Source organism: Colletes latitarsis, chromosome 8 (genome assembly GCF_051014445.1).
Source record: "Colletes latitarsis isolate SP2378_abdomen chromosome 8, iyColLati1, whole genome shotgun sequence".
Classification (NCBI taxonomy): Eukaryota; Metazoa; Arthropoda; class Insecta; order Hymenoptera; family Colletidae; genus Colletes; species Colletes latitarsis.
The window spans coordinates 19,116,892-19,134,520 of NC_135141.1; the positions used below are offsets into that span (position 1 = coordinate 19,116,892).

General features: G+C 34.0%; 1 protein-coding gene across 2 annotated transcripts in view; it reads left to right on the forward strand.

Moving 5' to 3' along the window:
• Pino (protein pinocchio) overlaps positions 1–17,629 on the forward strand; it is a 116,960-nt gene that overhangs the window by 96,286 nt on the left and 3,045 nt on the right. For both annotated transcript variants that reach the window (XM_076770919.1, XM_076770921.1), the window contains 3 exons: positions 3,138–3,210; positions 11,268–11,399; positions 16,103–16,232. In XM_076770919.1, coding sequence (XP_076627034.1) covers positions 3,138–3,210; positions 11,268–11,399; positions 16,103–16,232 — 335 coding nt within the window. The remainder of the gene's footprint in view (positions 1–3,137; positions 3,211–11,267; positions 11,400–16,102; positions 16,233–17,629) is intronic.

Consider the following 17,629-nt stretch of genomic DNA (forward strand, 5'->3'; position numbering starts at 1 on the left):
ACCTAATTTTTTCTTTTACCAATGAAATTGCAGCCCGTTACGTAAACGTTTCATCCTGCCTTTAGAATTACGTTTCATGGTGTTGCGCCGCTGACGAGATAATCTGGCGAATAAATATCCCGCTTTGTTCTCCGTTCGCTTTCTTTCTATTAGTGGGATCGAAACGAATAATAGCTCTTCATGAATAAAAATTCCAGAAATTATACTTTAAAATTGGAACCGTATATTTATTGTCGAACAAAAGATATTTTATTCTTCGTTCTGTGAAACGTGTATTATACAAGGTGTTCGGCCACCCCTGAGAAAAATTTTAATAGGGGATTTTAGAGGCCAAAATAAGATGAAAATCAAGAATATCAATTTGCTTATTCAGGCTTCGTTAAAAAGTTATTAACGTTTAAAGTTTCGCCAGTACTGAATTTTTTTCTCGAAAATGCGCAAGATTTCGGGGGTACGTCTATTCACCAAAAATGATTGCAATTGACCCCCGTAACCAAAAATAATTTTTCCAGAACGATTTGAAATTTTTTTTTTCATCATAAAATTTCACACATTTTCGAATTTTTTTCTAGAAAGTGGCTAGGAATTCGGGGGTATGTCTATTCACCAAAAATGATTGTAATTGACCCCCGAAATCAAAAATAATTTTTCCAGAACGATTTGAAATTTTTTTTTTCATCGTAAAATTTCACACATTTTCGAATTTTTTTCTAGAAAATGGCTAGGAATTCGGGGGTATGTCTATTCACCAAAAATAATTGTAATTGACCCCCGAAACCGAAAATAATTTTTCCAGAACAATTTGAAATTTTTTGTTTTCGTCGAAAAATTTAGGCGCCTAATTAGATTTTCGGTAAGGAATTTTTTTCTCGAAAGTGCGTAGGATTTCGGGGATATGTGTAATGACCAAAAATGATTGTAATTGACCCCCGTAACCAAAAATAATTTTTCCAGAACGATTTAATATTTTTGGTTTTCGTCGAATTTAGGCGCCTAATTAGATTTTCGGTAAGGAATTTTTTTCTCGAAAATGCCTAAGATTTCGAGGATATGTGTAATAACCAAAAATGATTGTAATTGGCTCTTGCAACTGAAAATAATTTTTTTAGATCGATTTGAAATTTTTTAATTTAATTGTTAATAACTTTTTAACGAGGGCTCAGTCAAGAAATTGATATTCTTGATTTTCGTCTTATTTTGGCCTCTAGAATCTGCCATTAAAATTTTTTCCAGGGGTGACCGAACACCCTGTATTTAAAAAGAATTCTTTATTTATATGTACGATCTATGGTGGCCTCTGTGCAAATTGAAAATCTCAAATCATAGTTATTCGTATTAGTAAATCGTTCGAATATTAAATTAATTTTAACACGTATTTTGTGTTTGTGAATGTGAATTATAACGGTAATTATAAAACATTCTATCGATTCAAGGTCGTGAGAGGATATCAAGGATTTTATCATTGACACATTGGCAATTTGTAACGGGGTTTCATTATCACGAAGTCACGCGAAAGCCTTGATGGTATTCTTAGAAAAGAAAAGCAAGGTGGGAAACTAGTACACGATATCAAGCACTGCCTTTGACAAAGAAATATAAAGAATACGAGAAATCTGAAGTTGCCTTATCTTATATTAATTACAGAAATGATTCACGCATTTGAACATGAAATATTAATCAGTCGCGGTTACGTATTTACAAAGAAGTTACATGCCAGGACGATGAACTAATAGTTTTTTCTTGGGTTTAAAAATAAACATTTTTGTAACTATATGATAACAAACAGCAATTTATGAAATGTTTAAATAATTCTATAATAGTGTCCACATATAAAAATTTAGTACAGTATTTAAACGGTTGGTTGTAACTTTTTCCCCCTAAAAAGTGGTCGTAAAAATAGCCCTGCAATTCCCTAGAAATGCTCGAGCGTGTAACTGTATCTCGTTCTTTCTCGCTTGCGCTCACCGTTCCTTACACTCGGTCCCGATATCTGCAAAGGCGAGCAAGCATGAGAGATAACAGAGATCAAATTTCACCTACATATCTCGACTGACAAGGAACATCACCCAATTCACAATCTCCGATTTTTATGAAATTTGATGCACAGATAAAGCATGGAAAAATATTAAACGCCGAGTTTTTTCCACCAGCTGATATTAATATTCGTGAGATGAGAACCAGCTAATCAAAAATTATTTCTCATGGTTTTACAATTTCCATAGATATCTAATTTCGTTTTTTGTTTAGCTTAAACTAATCCCAAAGTTTATATTTTAACTTTCAATCTTAAAGACGGTATTCGCCTCTTGTGCATGAATATCATTCGATAAAAAGAAACTATTAATCTCGTTTCGATGCGAATCTACATATTTCCCGTACCATTAACCATTCGCATTCGTGCTTATTTTTTGCTTTAAATCGACCTTCGTCTCGATGCAAACGATCTCCATCTTAATACATATAATTGCTATATCTTTTTGCTTTTAATGGAATTGCTTCTTGTATTTTTTGCTCCACTTCTTACCCTATCTTGTCACAAATGGAAAACGAACTATGTACGTTTCTATGTCATAAATTTTATCAAACTTGAAGATTGTCAATTGTACGATATTCCTTGTCGGTTCTTCGAGCCTTATACGTCACTTTCCCTCCAGTATCTATGATTATCTCATATTAAAGGTTACATTTACTTGTTTAAAAAAAAAAATCGTACAAAATCTTCCAATGATTCGTATTTACAAATACAAACTATAAGAACCACGATAGTTTGGTACTCGATCAATGAAGAAGCCTCTTCTCAGTGTCCTATCGGGATTACACAATCTGTTACGTTGAAGTGACTTCGATTCGTCAAAATAACAGATTCAGAGCGTGTCCTGCAATCGTGGCGCGGCTTTCTTTCGCGGAGAAAGTAACAGTGCTCGTTTCGTGCCAAGGTGAGATGCACGGTGAAACTTATTACGCGGATGTCCTTCGTAGTTCGCGCCATCGTGTGCCATATACATACTACGCGTGTCCATCGACTATGAGATATATCTCGTCGTCGGGGGGATTCCCAGCTCGGATCTTGTTTACCTGAAACTCTTTCTGGGATTCCTCGATTCCAATAATTGATTTTTCTCCTCTTTCTGTTTCAGTTGTAACTCACCAAAACAACATGTCCGTTACCACATCCGTGCAACCTGCCACCGAGAGCCTTTCTCGCCATGGGTAAGTCCTTCCTTCCTTGTTTACGAAATTTTAGTAAAAGAAATCAAAATAAAGCAACATCTACTGAAACTGATTAATATTAATATCACGATATTTAGTTTCATTTTTAGAATTTGCACACTATCGTTTTACGTATTGTTAAATCATATACAAGTAGCCCTCCTACAACACGGTTTCGCTATAACACTATAAGAAAATTGCGAAAACCTTTGTACAACATTGTACTTCTACAGCACTGGATAACATGAGATTTAAGATAATTTAGAAACTAAGAAACTAAATTATCTTAAAATAATGACGCGAAGAAATAATGAACTAGTGGCTTTACATGAAAAAATATAAACAAATTATAATTTATTAAATTAAGGTTGCGTTAAATTAAAATAATATTTTTTTGTTTTGTGTTATACATATATTTATATTTTTCATAAAAATTAAGTTGCTTATGTAGAATTAAAAAAAAATACATTTTAAAAAAATTTTCGAAACGTAACTCCCTTTTGTACTGGCTCTGGGCCTCATATAATACGGTTTCACACAGCACGGCATTTTTTAGGAACCTGTCTACCATGTTATAGGAGGGTTACCTGTTCTATTTTCACCTAAAAAGTATTTAAAACAAGAATTTAATCATACTATGTTCGACGAAGAAAATAATAAATACCACGCAAAGTTTATAGGACGCTGTTTCGTGTTTCATCACTTGGCACGAAATAAGAGAACCCGAAGTAATGAAACGTGCCATGTGGTAGTCCATCAAAATAGTTTGTTGCTCGTGAAAAGATTAGCCCCCGCCAGATCGTTTAATCTGATGAGAAACGAAGTCGATATCTTCATTGGTTTCTGAGAAAACAGCTCGCAATACTTTATTTGGACCGCATGATACATGAAACGCATAGCTACTATTTCGTTTTATCGATCTACTTCCGTCGTAGCCAATTTACTTGCGAGAACCATGAAAACGCCTGATGGCGATTCTCCCTCGCCAAAGAATCTATATAACGTTTGGAACAGTATATAGTTGAAGGTCTGTTCGAAGAATTATTCTTAGTACAGTATTATTCGTAGTAGTCGCGTCGCTTTTGCATAATGCCCGGGCACGTGGCGTGTGGCGCCTTTGCTCGTTACGCCACTGCGCCTGAGAAACCACGAAGGACGTCTTTAAAAGCGGAAGCAAGGATATCTCGTAACAGACGTCCGATTTAAACCAGCTATTGTTTTGCGTCTCATTTATAACTGCTTATAAAATCTCGCGTAGTAGAATTCGACTCGTCTCGTGTAACATATAAATAACAAAAAAAAAATATATTTTTGATAGATATTAAGGTCAAGTCGATTTGAAGAACAGATTTATTAATACTTGGGAGCGAACGGTATGTCTGTTTATGATGGCCGCTCTGAAAGTGTCGCCGCAAAGTCTAAACTTATTTAGAGATCGCGTTTCATCTGAAAATGATAGCATCGATTAAATGCGACATGGGTGGCGCGTGACCTTACGTCGCATTGCATGAACCTTGAGACGAGGGTGTGTTAAGGTCAAAGGGTAGGAGGGTTGCCTTTTTATCGAGAATATAAAATAGTTCATAAAGTTTAGTAAATTAATACGATTGTAATGTTATTAAAATAAGAATGTAAAAAGACTTCTTTCAACAAAATGTTCTCTTTACTTTTGAAAGTTGTGTGTTGACATCCACGCAATATGGCGCCCAGAGTCACGTGACCTTTGTCTCGTAATAGTCCTGCGCACACGTACCTGCGCATATAACTCTTCAGTACTTCAGAGCCCATCTTATAAATACGATATTCTAATTGTTTCGAACGGTACACGCGCTGACCTCGTTTATCGGTTCCATTTCTATTTTTCAAACGTCAGATATTTGTAAGAAGCATGTAACTGGTTTCGAAGGAAAGTTGTTCGTCATTGAGAGCGTGCGAAAGAATTCAAATATCTTTTCTCCTCACTTTTCCTATTTCGCGCAAGCCCGTACGGTCAGTCGATGATGATATTTTAAACTTGGCTGCTGGATTCTTCGAATCTGATTTAATCTCGACTTTCTAGTCCGCGATGGGCCTTTCCCTTCATTTGAGGTTATATTCGCTTTCCTTGAACCTTCTAAATCAATGCTGATACTTTCTCCATGACACGTTTCTATAATTTCATTTATTACCTACATCGTTTACAGTAATTCAATTGCTCAAATTTATCTGAATAACTATTTAATTACATAAGCAGAGAGCTTTATTCGTTATTTATTATTCTACTAAAATTCGATCCATCTTGGTTTTCACACGCGACGTCAACGAGTTTCACGTCGCTATCGCGTCGTTAACTTCGTCGCGGTTAATTAATAGTTAACGTAGACCGGAAATTCTCGAAATTACTGAGCGAGCTCTGGCGGGGAGCAGAGAAAGACAAAATGGTTTTATCCTTTAGCGTCCGTAGTCGCGTTATTTTCCATTTAATGATGCACGTGCTGCGTAAGTTAATTTCACGCTCAATACGGTACAAAGGGCACACGAACGTGCTTGCGTAACCCTAACTTCCTGGGGCACGAAAATTTCGAAAAGAAACGGAAGGAATGTGTTCCTCCAAAATGTATTTAAATTAACTTTTCAGTGTGTACATATGTATTACGATAATGCAGATTCAAACAATTCGTTTTGACTTTTGCTGTCAATATTTCTTATTTTTTTTTTTTTAAATGTAAATAATTTTCCTTTGTCAACTTTAAATGGACAGCAAAAAAGCTGTCGCGAGGTCACGTTGGACTTATGGCGCCACCAGACGTTCGATTGGTAAAGTGAAACGACGCGATATTCTACCAATTGGAAATCACCCTATGTCATTCCACCAATCGAAAGACTTCAACGCTCTATACAATCCTTTTCCTGTCTATTGTATCGATATCCAAGAAAATGTGATCATAACCTACATAAATCTATTCGTAGAGTTTGTGTAAAGGAATTCTGTGTTACTATCTGTTTATGGACAACATCTACACGTACACATTTAAATTTTACCCTCGACAGATATTTTTTATAGGATTAATTAAATGTATTCAGAAAAAATGAAATTAAGAATTATTCTTTATCCATTTCTTGAACCTGGAAATTAGGTTGAAACATTAAAATAACGTTTCCTAACCCCTAACCTAGACACAAATTGATCTTTGAAGTTCTCCGACAATTTCTTACCCAAGTGACATTTACATGTTTGAAAATCTGGGTTGTCTTTAAAATTCAAACTATTTTGTATATGTCAAAAAAGGGAAAAAGTTTAGTCGAATATTAACAAATAAAATTTATACCAACGTTCACTCGATTAAACGATTAAATTTATATTTACATCCAAGTATAATGCAGTGATATACACCGATTTTGTTAAAAGTTTCGTAGCTAAATCGAGAATCATGTTTCACGCGTCATCGCGGATAGTACGTACGAGATGACACGAAACTAACCTCAAAACTTCGTAATTATGCGATCTACGTTTCCATTGTATCGAAGTCTTTCATTTCTTCCCTTATATTGTATTTAAAACACAAATGGCAAAAATTTTTCTTTACGATCCTAATTATATTTTTCGATGACACTGCGTAATATTAAATTGCTTTCGAGGCTTTAAAGAAAAGAAAACAAACAGTGTCAAGATGCTTGATAAAATCTTTACTCTCGACGAAATTTCGTAATATTATCTAACATAATCTCGAATCTCATAAATCCATTATATTGGCATAATTACGCAACATTATGTAACATAACCTCAAATATAAAGCGACCAATTTCTGGCATAAGTTGGATAATCATGTATGTGCCAAACAAAGTTAAAAAATATTCTTCGTAAAAGGGTACTAATAATAGTGTACGTTTATGAGTGGCGCATACGTTCTTAATAGTGTAAAAAATATTGCAAAGATACACTGTGTCGCTAAAACGTATGGATTCACTACAATCTTACCGGTGTTTTTTAAATCAATCAAGTAGAGAAATTAATTGAGCGAAGAATATATTTAAAACGTTACATAAAAAATATAATCCTACATTTGTTAATCTCCGAAGACTCCTATCTCGCTTCCTCCAGAGTTAACACCCCGCTTGAGTTCAATGTTCAATATTTTGGACAAATTTTCCCCCATTCAATGAAAAAACCTTGAAAGCTACCGACGCGTTAAATATTCAAATCGTATACTTTTGAATTCGCAATCTGTAATTCCAAAGGTGAAAAAGGAATTGATGACGCGGTGAAAAATACATTACGATTAGAATCTTCGTTGACATTGTCTCGCCATTATCGTAAAACATCTGTAGAACAAATATCTTACAAATATCGTACAAAAAAAAAAAAAAAAAAAAAAAAAAAAAAACTTGCAAAAAGATTTTATTTATTTCTGTCATTATTAGAGAAAACTTTTGTATAAAACAATTTTTTTAATTTTGCGAACAAAAAAAACCACGAACGCGATTTCGTTGTTTTCAATTTTTATCTCATTTTGGGCTATAGAATCGCATCTTTAAATAACGATTAACGGCAAGACACCCTGTGCGAGAGAAAAAATTATTTCGTTTAAATTGATCCGAGATCTCTTAGGCGCCACTCGTTATTTTTTTTTTTCGTCGATGCCGTCAGCCTTTCCTAGATTTCTCGAATGTTTGCAGAGTATTAAAAAAGAGATACACTGCACATAAAAAAAAAGACACAGTTTAGCCTGGTTTGCGCTCACCGATTCCAAGATTTACGCGTCATCCTGACACATAAGCGCGAAACTTGTACGAGCAGCTTATTACGTGGTTGTTCACGTCGCAGTCACGTGAAAGGAACGTTTTTCTTCCTGATTTCCATATCTGCATATTTAACGCGCCTGCCACGTTAGTATCGCGTTCGTACTTCGTAGATCATCCTGCATTCTGTCCTCTCTGGTTCTCTATTCCGAAGAACAATCACGTGAAAATTGATGCCAGATCATGTCGTACGTACTCGACCAGCAATCGAAACACGATAAGACAGTGGAAGAATTCAGTTCGACTGATATCCTTGCTAGATTCCTATCAGTTGATACGTTAATGACCTCGTTTATCTGCTGGTTTTTCCTTTTTTTTATGGCAATCAGGTCGTTTATTGATAAACGCGAAATTTCACGCGTTGAGCCGCAAAAGAGATAAGTACAGCGATGAAAATAATTTAAACGAGGTAATTAAAATTCTAAAATCTTGCACCAGCGAATTTATACGAATTTTTACCCTTGTATAATAAAGACATTAAGTAAAAATGTCTAAAATGGTCTCTTTGTTTTCTTTTATCTGTACTAGATACATAAGCAAATGTAATGGTAAAACTTTTATGCCCCCCACTGTGATTTGTGTAAATATACACGATTATGTACTGGTGGAGCGGAATTTTTCCAAACATTCTAACGGTCGATGTAAAAACGCAAAAAACAATCTTACGCCGAATTCTTCCGGGTTTAACGGTCGAATGTAGCCAAGGTTGTTCCTCTCGATCAGATTCGACCTTCTAGAGAGTCTCGAATCAGCAGAAAATTTATCGTCGATATATTTGTAGTTATTCGATGAGTATTAGAAGGTTTTTGATAAGATTTTCTTTATAACTGATTATGGAGTATCTTCGCTGTTATCCTCTGGAATATTACCGAGACGATATCTTCTACTGTTGCTTATTTTTTAATTAAAAAAAAAAATATTCGTAATATGTGTTCCGCCACCCCTGGGAAAAATTTTAATGGCAGATTCTAGAGGCCAAAATAAGACGAAAATCAAGAATACCAATTTGTTGATGGAGGCTTCGTTAAAAAGTTATTAACATTTAAAGTTCCGCATGTACTGAATTTTTTTTCAAAAATGCGCAGGATTTCAAGGGTTTGTTTATTCACCAAAAACAATTGTAATTGACCCCGTAACCGATAATAATTTTTTTAAAACGATTTAAAATATTTTAATTTCGTCGAAAAATTTAGGCACCTACCCTGTCAATTTTTCTTAAAAATTCGTTTTTCATTTTTAATAAATTTGGTTGGCGCTGTACGGAGAAGTTGTTTAATACATTTTTGTAGGTATTCATGAACTCTACTTCCCCCCAAAATTTCAATGAAATATATTCACTCATATTCATAATTTTCGTTTCATTTCGTAATATTCATAATTTTTAGTACTTTTGTTGGACGCCCTACAAAAAAGTTGTTTAATACTTTTTTGTAGGTACCCATGAGCTCTATTTCAGAAAAAAGTTTCATTTAAATATATTCACTATTGTAGGAGTTATGATCGTTTGAAAATTGGTCCATTTTTATTGGGTTTTTCTCATTTTGCGGGATCAAGGAATAACTTTTCGAATATTTTTGGAATTTCCACATATTCTTCGTCAAAATACGCGTCGTTTCCATTTTGAAACATTAAAATCGTTCAATCCGTGCAGGAGTTACAATGTTTCAAAGATTCGCATGAAATTTTGGGGAACCATTTCAGGTCTCAGATTATATTTTCGGTAAGGAATTTATTTCTCGAATGTGGGTAGGATTTCGGGGGTATGTGTATTCACCAAAAATAATTGTAATTGACCCCCGCAACTAAAAATAATTTTTTCAGAATGATTTGAAATTTTTTAATTTAATTTTTTAATTACTTTTTAACGAAGGTACAGTCAAGAAATTGATATTCTTGATTTTCGTCTTATTTTGGCCTCTAGAATCTTCCATTCAAATTTTTCCCAGAAGTGACCGAACACCCTGTGTAAATTATTAGACACAATTTTCAGCGATTAAACGTTAAAGAAAAAAAGAATTCCAAAGCAAACGTTGATTCTTTATTACTTCTGTTCTATATCGTTGCTTTTAATTTTCCTCTTTTAATATGTAAACTCACCGATAATATTCGCCGACGTTCATTCTAATTCCTACTTGCCCAGACGCTACTTAACATATTTGCAGTTTAAAATAATTTTGCGATAGAAAATAGTATTATCCAAAACGTGCAGACATTGAGAATTTTCGTTCTAGGATTCTCGTTATTAGACTAATAAATTAATAAATATACCGTAAAATTTAATTTAAAGTTATGAAATTCTGTTTAACCTGTACAGGGTGTTCAGCCACCCCTGGGAAAAATTCTAATGGAGGATTTTAGAGGTCAAAATAAGACGAAAATCAAGAATACCAATTTGTTGATCGAGGCTTCGTTAAAAAGTTATTAACAATTAAATTCAGAGATTTAATTTAAAAAAAACATTCAGTACGGGCGGAACTTTAAACGTTAATAACTTTTTAACAGAGCCTCCATCAACAAATTGGTATTCTTGATTTTCGTCTTATTTTGGCCTCTAGAATCCCCTATTAAAATCTACATATTCTCCACTAAAATACGCATTGTTTGCATTTTGAAAAATTAAAATCCTACAATCCGTTCAAGAGTTATGACATTTTAAAGATTTGCACGAAATTTTAGAGAAGCATTTCTGGCCTCACATTAGATTTTCGGTAAAAATTTTTTTTTCTCAAAAGTGCGTAGGATTTCGAGATATGTTTATTCATCAAAAATGCTTGTAATTGACCCCTGTAACTAATATAATTTTTTTAGTATGATTTGAAACTTTTTAATTTTGTCTACAAATTTTAGTACCTACTCGAATTTTTTCAACGAAAGTGAGTAGGATTTCAGGGGTATGTGTATTCATCAAAAATTATTCTAATTAAGCACCGCAACCAAAAATTATTTTTTCAAAACGATTTGAAATTTTTTAATTTAATTTTTTAATAACTTTTTAACGAAGCTTCCATCAACAAATTGGTATTCTTGATTTTCATCTTATTTTGGCCTCTAGAATCCCTCACCATAATTTTTCCCAGGGATGGCCAAACACCCTGTATGTACAGAGAGTTATTGAAATTTGTTATAGTTTTATTATCTAAACGGAATTAATGAAGATTATAACATGAAATAGACCAAATTACTATTTTTGTTTTAAAATTTCTTGCGACAATGAATAAAGATACCTGATAAAATTAAAAGACATTTAATTAATGTTGAATTTTTTTGTTCGATTGCAGGAGCAACATCTCTCTGTCCTGTCATAGTTTGTGCGGAAGTGTCGACGATGGCCTCCAAGGATCCCATCCACAATACCAGGACACGATCCTTACAATCGAGGAACTTCGTGCTCAACTGAACTCTTGCTTCACGTGAGTGTCGCAATGTTCACGATTCCTTTCTCCTCCGTCTCTATCTCGCCAAGCCGCTGTTTCAGTCGAACTATAGTTGAGATGGTTAAAAAGGTTCGAGAAACTTCTACCGCGGAATTGAACCTAAATTCAGTGAAACGAGAGAAAGAAACACGCAAAAGTCCGAGAATTCTAAGCAGTTTGGCCGCATTTTATACAATCAAAAATTCCGTGAATATCACACGTTCACGTAAAAACTAGCAAACATATAATTTACAAAATTCAAATTCAAAAAATGATTTTCTGTGCTTTAAATTCGACTTCGTTTTTGACTGCTCGCATCTGAATCCCGCTATCAGTTAGGACAATTAAATTTAAATGATATTTAAAGTATAGAAAATGAATTCACTTGTTCTAACTGATAATCACAAAATAGTATTTAGATAGATCGTATTTAGACTAAGAAGAACCAGCAAGGTCGCAGAAAGGTCGCAGTAGATTTCGTGAATGGAGGGCGCGTAAATGATGTGTTTGGCCACCCTTGGGAAAAATTTTAATAAGGGATTCTAGCGGCCAAAATAGGACGAAAATCAAGAATACCAATTTGTTGATCGAGGTTTTGTTAAACAGTTATTAACGTTTAAAGTTCCGCCCGTATTGAATTTTTTTCTCGAAAATGCGCAGGATTTCGGGGGTACATCTATTCACCAAAAGTGATTACAATTGACACCTTCAACTAAAAATAATTTTTTTAGAACGATTTGAAACTTTTCAATTTTGTTGAAAAATTTGTCTACCTACTCGAATTTTTTTCTCGAAAGTGCGTAGGATTTCGGGGGTATGTCTGTTCACCAAAAATGATTGTAATTGAGCCTCGTAACCGAAAATAATTTTTCCAGGAAGATTTGAAATTATTTTTTTTCGTCGAAAAATTCAGTCACCTAATTAGATTTTCGATAAGGAATTTTTTCTCGAAAATGCGTAGGATTTCTGGGGTATGTGTAATGACCAAACATGATTGTAATTGATCCCCGCATCCAAATATAATTTTTCCAGAACGATTTGAAATTTTTTAATTTTATCGAAAAATTTGTCTACCTACTCGAATTTTTTTCTCGAAAGTGCGTAGGATTTCGGGGGTATGTCTGTTCACCAAAAATGACTGTAATTGAGCCTCGTAACCGAAAATAATTTTTCCAGGAAGATTTGAAATTATTTTTTTTCGTCGAAAAATTCAGTCACCTAATTAGATTTTCGATGAGGAATTTTTTCTCGAAAATGCGTAGGATTTCTGGGGTATGTGTAATGACCAAACATGATTGTAATTGATCCCCGCATCCAAATATAATTTTTCCAGAACGATTTGAAATTTTTTAATTTTATCGAAAAATTTGTCCACCTACTCGAATTTTTTTCTCGAAAGTGCGTAGGATTTCGGGGGTATGTCTGTTCACCAAAAATGACTGTAATTGAGCCTCGTAACCGAAAATAATTTTTCCAGGAAGATTTGAAATTATTTTTTTTCGTCGAAAAATTCAGTCACCTAATTAGATTTTCGATAAGGAATTTTTTCTCGAAAATGCGTAGGATTTCTGGGGTATGTGTAATGACCAAACATGATTGTAATTGATCCCCGCATCCAAATATAATTTTTCCAGAACGATTTGAAATTTTTTAATTTTATCGAAAAATTTGTCCATCTACACGAATTTTTTTCTCGAAAGTGCGTAGGATTTCGGGGGTATATGTAATGACCAAAAATGATTGTAATTGACCCCTCCAACTAAAAATAATTTTTTCAGAACGATTTGAAATTTTTGAATTTAATTATTAATAACTTTTTAACGAAGGTTCAGTCAAGAAATTTATATTCTTGATTTTCTTCTTATTTTGGCCTCTACAATCCCCCATTAAAATTTTCCCCAAGGGTGGTCGAACACCCTGTATTTGAACTTTATTACATTATGTATCGTGCAAAGCACATGGCCTCATGGTGTCAACGACAACAATGAAGCAAGATGACAAAAATCACCGCCTGGGGCTCTAGCATCGCGTAACACATTCTTGCATACAAGAAACGCGTAGCCCAATATCGATCTCACCGATCCAACAACATTGAACAAAATATCTTCGTCTTTTTTCAAAAAGAATTCTAAGTAGTATTGCAAAATATAAGACACCAATGTAATTTAACTAATCCTTAAATCATTACTAAAAATATACATAATATTTTCAACAAAACGAAGACTTTTGTATCATTTGGTATGCTATGGTTTTCAAATTGCACAAGTTCCTATGACAATTGGAATATGGACACATTTTTCTGGGGGGTTTTGAATGCCAAAGGAAACGAGAATACCTTTCGTCCAGCTTAATAAATTCGAAATGAAACTATGAAAATATTAAAAGACGATGTAGTTTCAGCACGTTGCTTATCTGTTACGTCAAGAACACACTCGTTAGCGTATTTTATAAAAGCTCGATAAAAGTAACAACTGATCCAACATATGCTATCAGAAACGATTAACCCGGCTGGCTCCCCCTTACATAATTTTTATAGGCCAATAATTATAGTCTCTGCTCTTAGGCTTCTAATCGTACAATCTTGTATAATTTCTATCGTCCCGTTCGACTAGCAACGTATATTTGTTTCGTATACAGAATGCGTCACGCGATCGAAACGAATTGGTTTTAACGTCTCGTCGAAGACAAAAAAAAAAGGTTATAAATAAGTAGAATAGTATAACAAGGTCTGTCGTCTTATTATCTCGCTTGTTTCATAAATATAATGACGCACTTGCAAAGTACAATTGCACTTGTCTTTTAAATGAAATCATTTATTCCTCGTCGAATGGATCGATTTTCCTTGACGATACTGCGTGTTCAAGTATAGGGACCAACACCTTTTAGTAATAGTTTATTAACGCGGAAAGACTAGAAGAATCGATTTATTTAAAGTAAAATATATGGTACTGTTAAAAAGAAAAATGCAGTTGTACTTTGGAGGTGCATCGTTGTTAACGAAAAAAAAATGAGGTCACCGAAAGATAAGTTTCGATATACAATTTTGATCTCCGCCATTATTTTTTATCTGCAACGAGACGAGAGATCCATCTAGCGGTGGGTTCAAGACCGGATAGAGTTGCTTCGAACCTGTGACGTCAGTTTCGAATCGTTTCGAACGTTAGTCGAATATAGACGGTCTTGATGTCTTGATTGGCCTTAACGATCTCGGACGATCTTGAATTCTTTATAGCTTTTCAAACTTTTAATAAGTCCCGAACGTTTTACTACGGTAAACTTTTAATTTGGCAGTATACAATTATTTAAAAAGAAACTATCGATCTCGTAATTTTTCGAATGACAAGTGCGTGACGCAGCCTGTACAATATTACTGATAATAACGATCCTGAGAACGATCTCGCGTGTTACACTGGGTTGAACTCGGCCCCGCAATTTGTCGAGTCAACAATAGAATCCGATATGATCCAGAACCGTGATGATTAAATTCGTTTTAGACGTCGACTACACATTAAGCGGAGAAATCCGGTTTAAACTCCGTTATTCCCAGAGTTCATTGTTTCAATAGAAACTAATTCTGCGTCATTCACGCGAGAAGATAGTTTGGAATCGTAACGTTTCTACGGCCAAGCGAAATCCGTGCTGTTCAGAGCAATTAGAGGGAATCGTTCGTTCGAAAGTGATCGTGAAATATTATTGTTTTGAGGTTATAATTGTCGACCACGAATATTTATTAATAGAGGAGTTATTTTCTGTGTGCTTTCTACAGCGCAACGGGAACAAAAAGAAAGAAATTGAATTATAAACGTTCTTGGCACACGTGTTCATACAACTGTAAATACACGGGGACACAACACGACGCGACTTAGCCGCTTCACTGCGCAATGTTTTCTGCGCACATGCACCACCACAATGGCCGATTACCAACTTCCTTTAGGTTATTGCAAACTGTACAATAAAAAATACTAAATCGTAACAGTTATGAAAATTCATAATTTAGTAGATTTAACAACGAAAGAAAAATTATTTTAGTTTTGTTCGTAAGTTGAACTCTATAATTCGAATAAAAAATACAAATTTAAATATTTAACAACAATAGTAGTTTATTTATTTAAATGGTAGAATATACATTATTATAGTTATATATTGAATTGCAATTTAAAAACTTTATTTTTAAATAATTTATATTTTCGTTCGACTATTGTGCACATCGAAGATGTTATTTTGTTCACATAGTGAAATAGAAACTTCATGGTATGATTATCGCGAGTTGTAAAATTGTCGTAATAGGAATCTAGCAATTGTTAATGAACTACACTTTCAATGTGTCTTTAAGAGAATGTATGGTGTTCACAAACTCGAATGAAGCAGCGGTGGTTGTAGTTGAACTTAAGACATTTCCGTAACCTATCGGCTTTATAATTACTTCCACATTCTGGCTTTATAATTATAGGAATAAGGGTATTCGAAGGCTATAGCTAACATGTAAAATGATATAAACAGTATATTAAATGCGATAAATGAATATTTTACTAATAAATATTTCAAATAGATACAAACTGCTCGTCGTAAATTACAGGATAAAGGGGCTCTTGTAAGATACAGTCCTAGTGCTAGAAGACCCAAACTTCCCGCGTTATTTGTAACCGTTAGAAAGAGAAGGGTATCGAGTTTTCTAACCAAAAACTTTTTTATATTTACAGATGTGGGGTTTCATGGAGCGAAGAACACGTATCTCTCGACTGCAGTGAATGTGGTGGTTATTCCCTTCAACGACCGTGCCCACTTTGTGACGGACGTTGCCACACCGCATGGAAACGTGACCTTACCATGGTAAATATCTATTTTTTGCGTTTCGATCGATCCGACGCTTTCCAAGTAGTGTTATCTCCGAGTACATGCATGGAAAAAACGAGCCAAACCGAGTCCTCGAATGTTTTAAATGGATCGAATAATGGACGCGTTCCTTTCTCGATTCTATAAGCTTTCGTTCGAATTTTGGATCTCTTACAGCTTTACTTCAAGCACAAAGAATTAGTTTTTTGGTGATATTATTTCTATAGAAATATAAACCTGAACGAACATTTAACGTATTTATTCGAAAAGCAAAAATCAGTTACAATTTTAAACCATGATATTCGACGTTACGTCGAAGAAGGCCAATAGTTTGCGCTTATCGATTTTACGAATGACATTTACAATATCCTCATATTACCGCGAAGGTCATCTTACTAACTGCCTTGTTCGTGATAAGGTCAAATGAAGTCGGTCGGGCGAAATAGTCGATAACGACTGAACTTAATGTCAGCTTGCAATAATAGAATTTTTATAATATCTGGTTAATCAATACACAGAGATAAGTACAATAAATAATCCTTTTACGAAAGTATAAAGAAGCGAATAAATAGAAAGTATCGAACCACAACCTATTTTTATAATTGTCTTTATTTTATGCGGTATATAAAATAAGTAGGCCATAATATTAATTAAAAATAAAATGTAGTTGCCGAGGTGTTAAAATACATTACCCTGTCAGTTAAGGGTTAATGCTCTAAAGTGGTACAAATATGGTCCAATTATCGATATAATGGATCGGGTTAGGTATATCTATTGATATGGCGGCCACCAAATTGAATACTGGCCATTTATCAAATAAATTAGACATATATTTATTATTTAAATCCATATTACTTGTTAAGTGCATCGATTAAGCTTTGCATTAAATCTACATATAGAGGGTGTTCGGCCACTCCTGGGAAAAATTTTGGTGAGGGATTCTAGAGGCCAAAATAAGACGAAAATCAAGAATATCAATTTCTTGACTGAGTCCTCGTTAAAAAGTTATTAACAATTAAATTAAAAAATTTCAAATCGTTCTGGAAAAATTATTTTCGGTTACGGGGGTCAATTACAATCATTTTTGGTCGTTACACATACCCCTGAAATCCTACCCACTTTCGAGAAAAAAATCGAGAAAATACCGAAATTTTTAGACAAAATTAAAAAATTTAAAATCATACTAAAAAAATTATTTTCGGTTGCGGGGGTTAATTACAATCATTTTTGGTGAATAGACATACCCCCGAAATCCTAGTCACTTTCTAGAAATAAATTTGAGAATGTGTGAAATTTTACGATGAAAAAAAAAATTTCAAATAGTTTTGGAAAAATTATTTTTGGTTACGGGGGTCAATTGCAATCATTTTTGGTGAATAGGCATACCCCAGAAA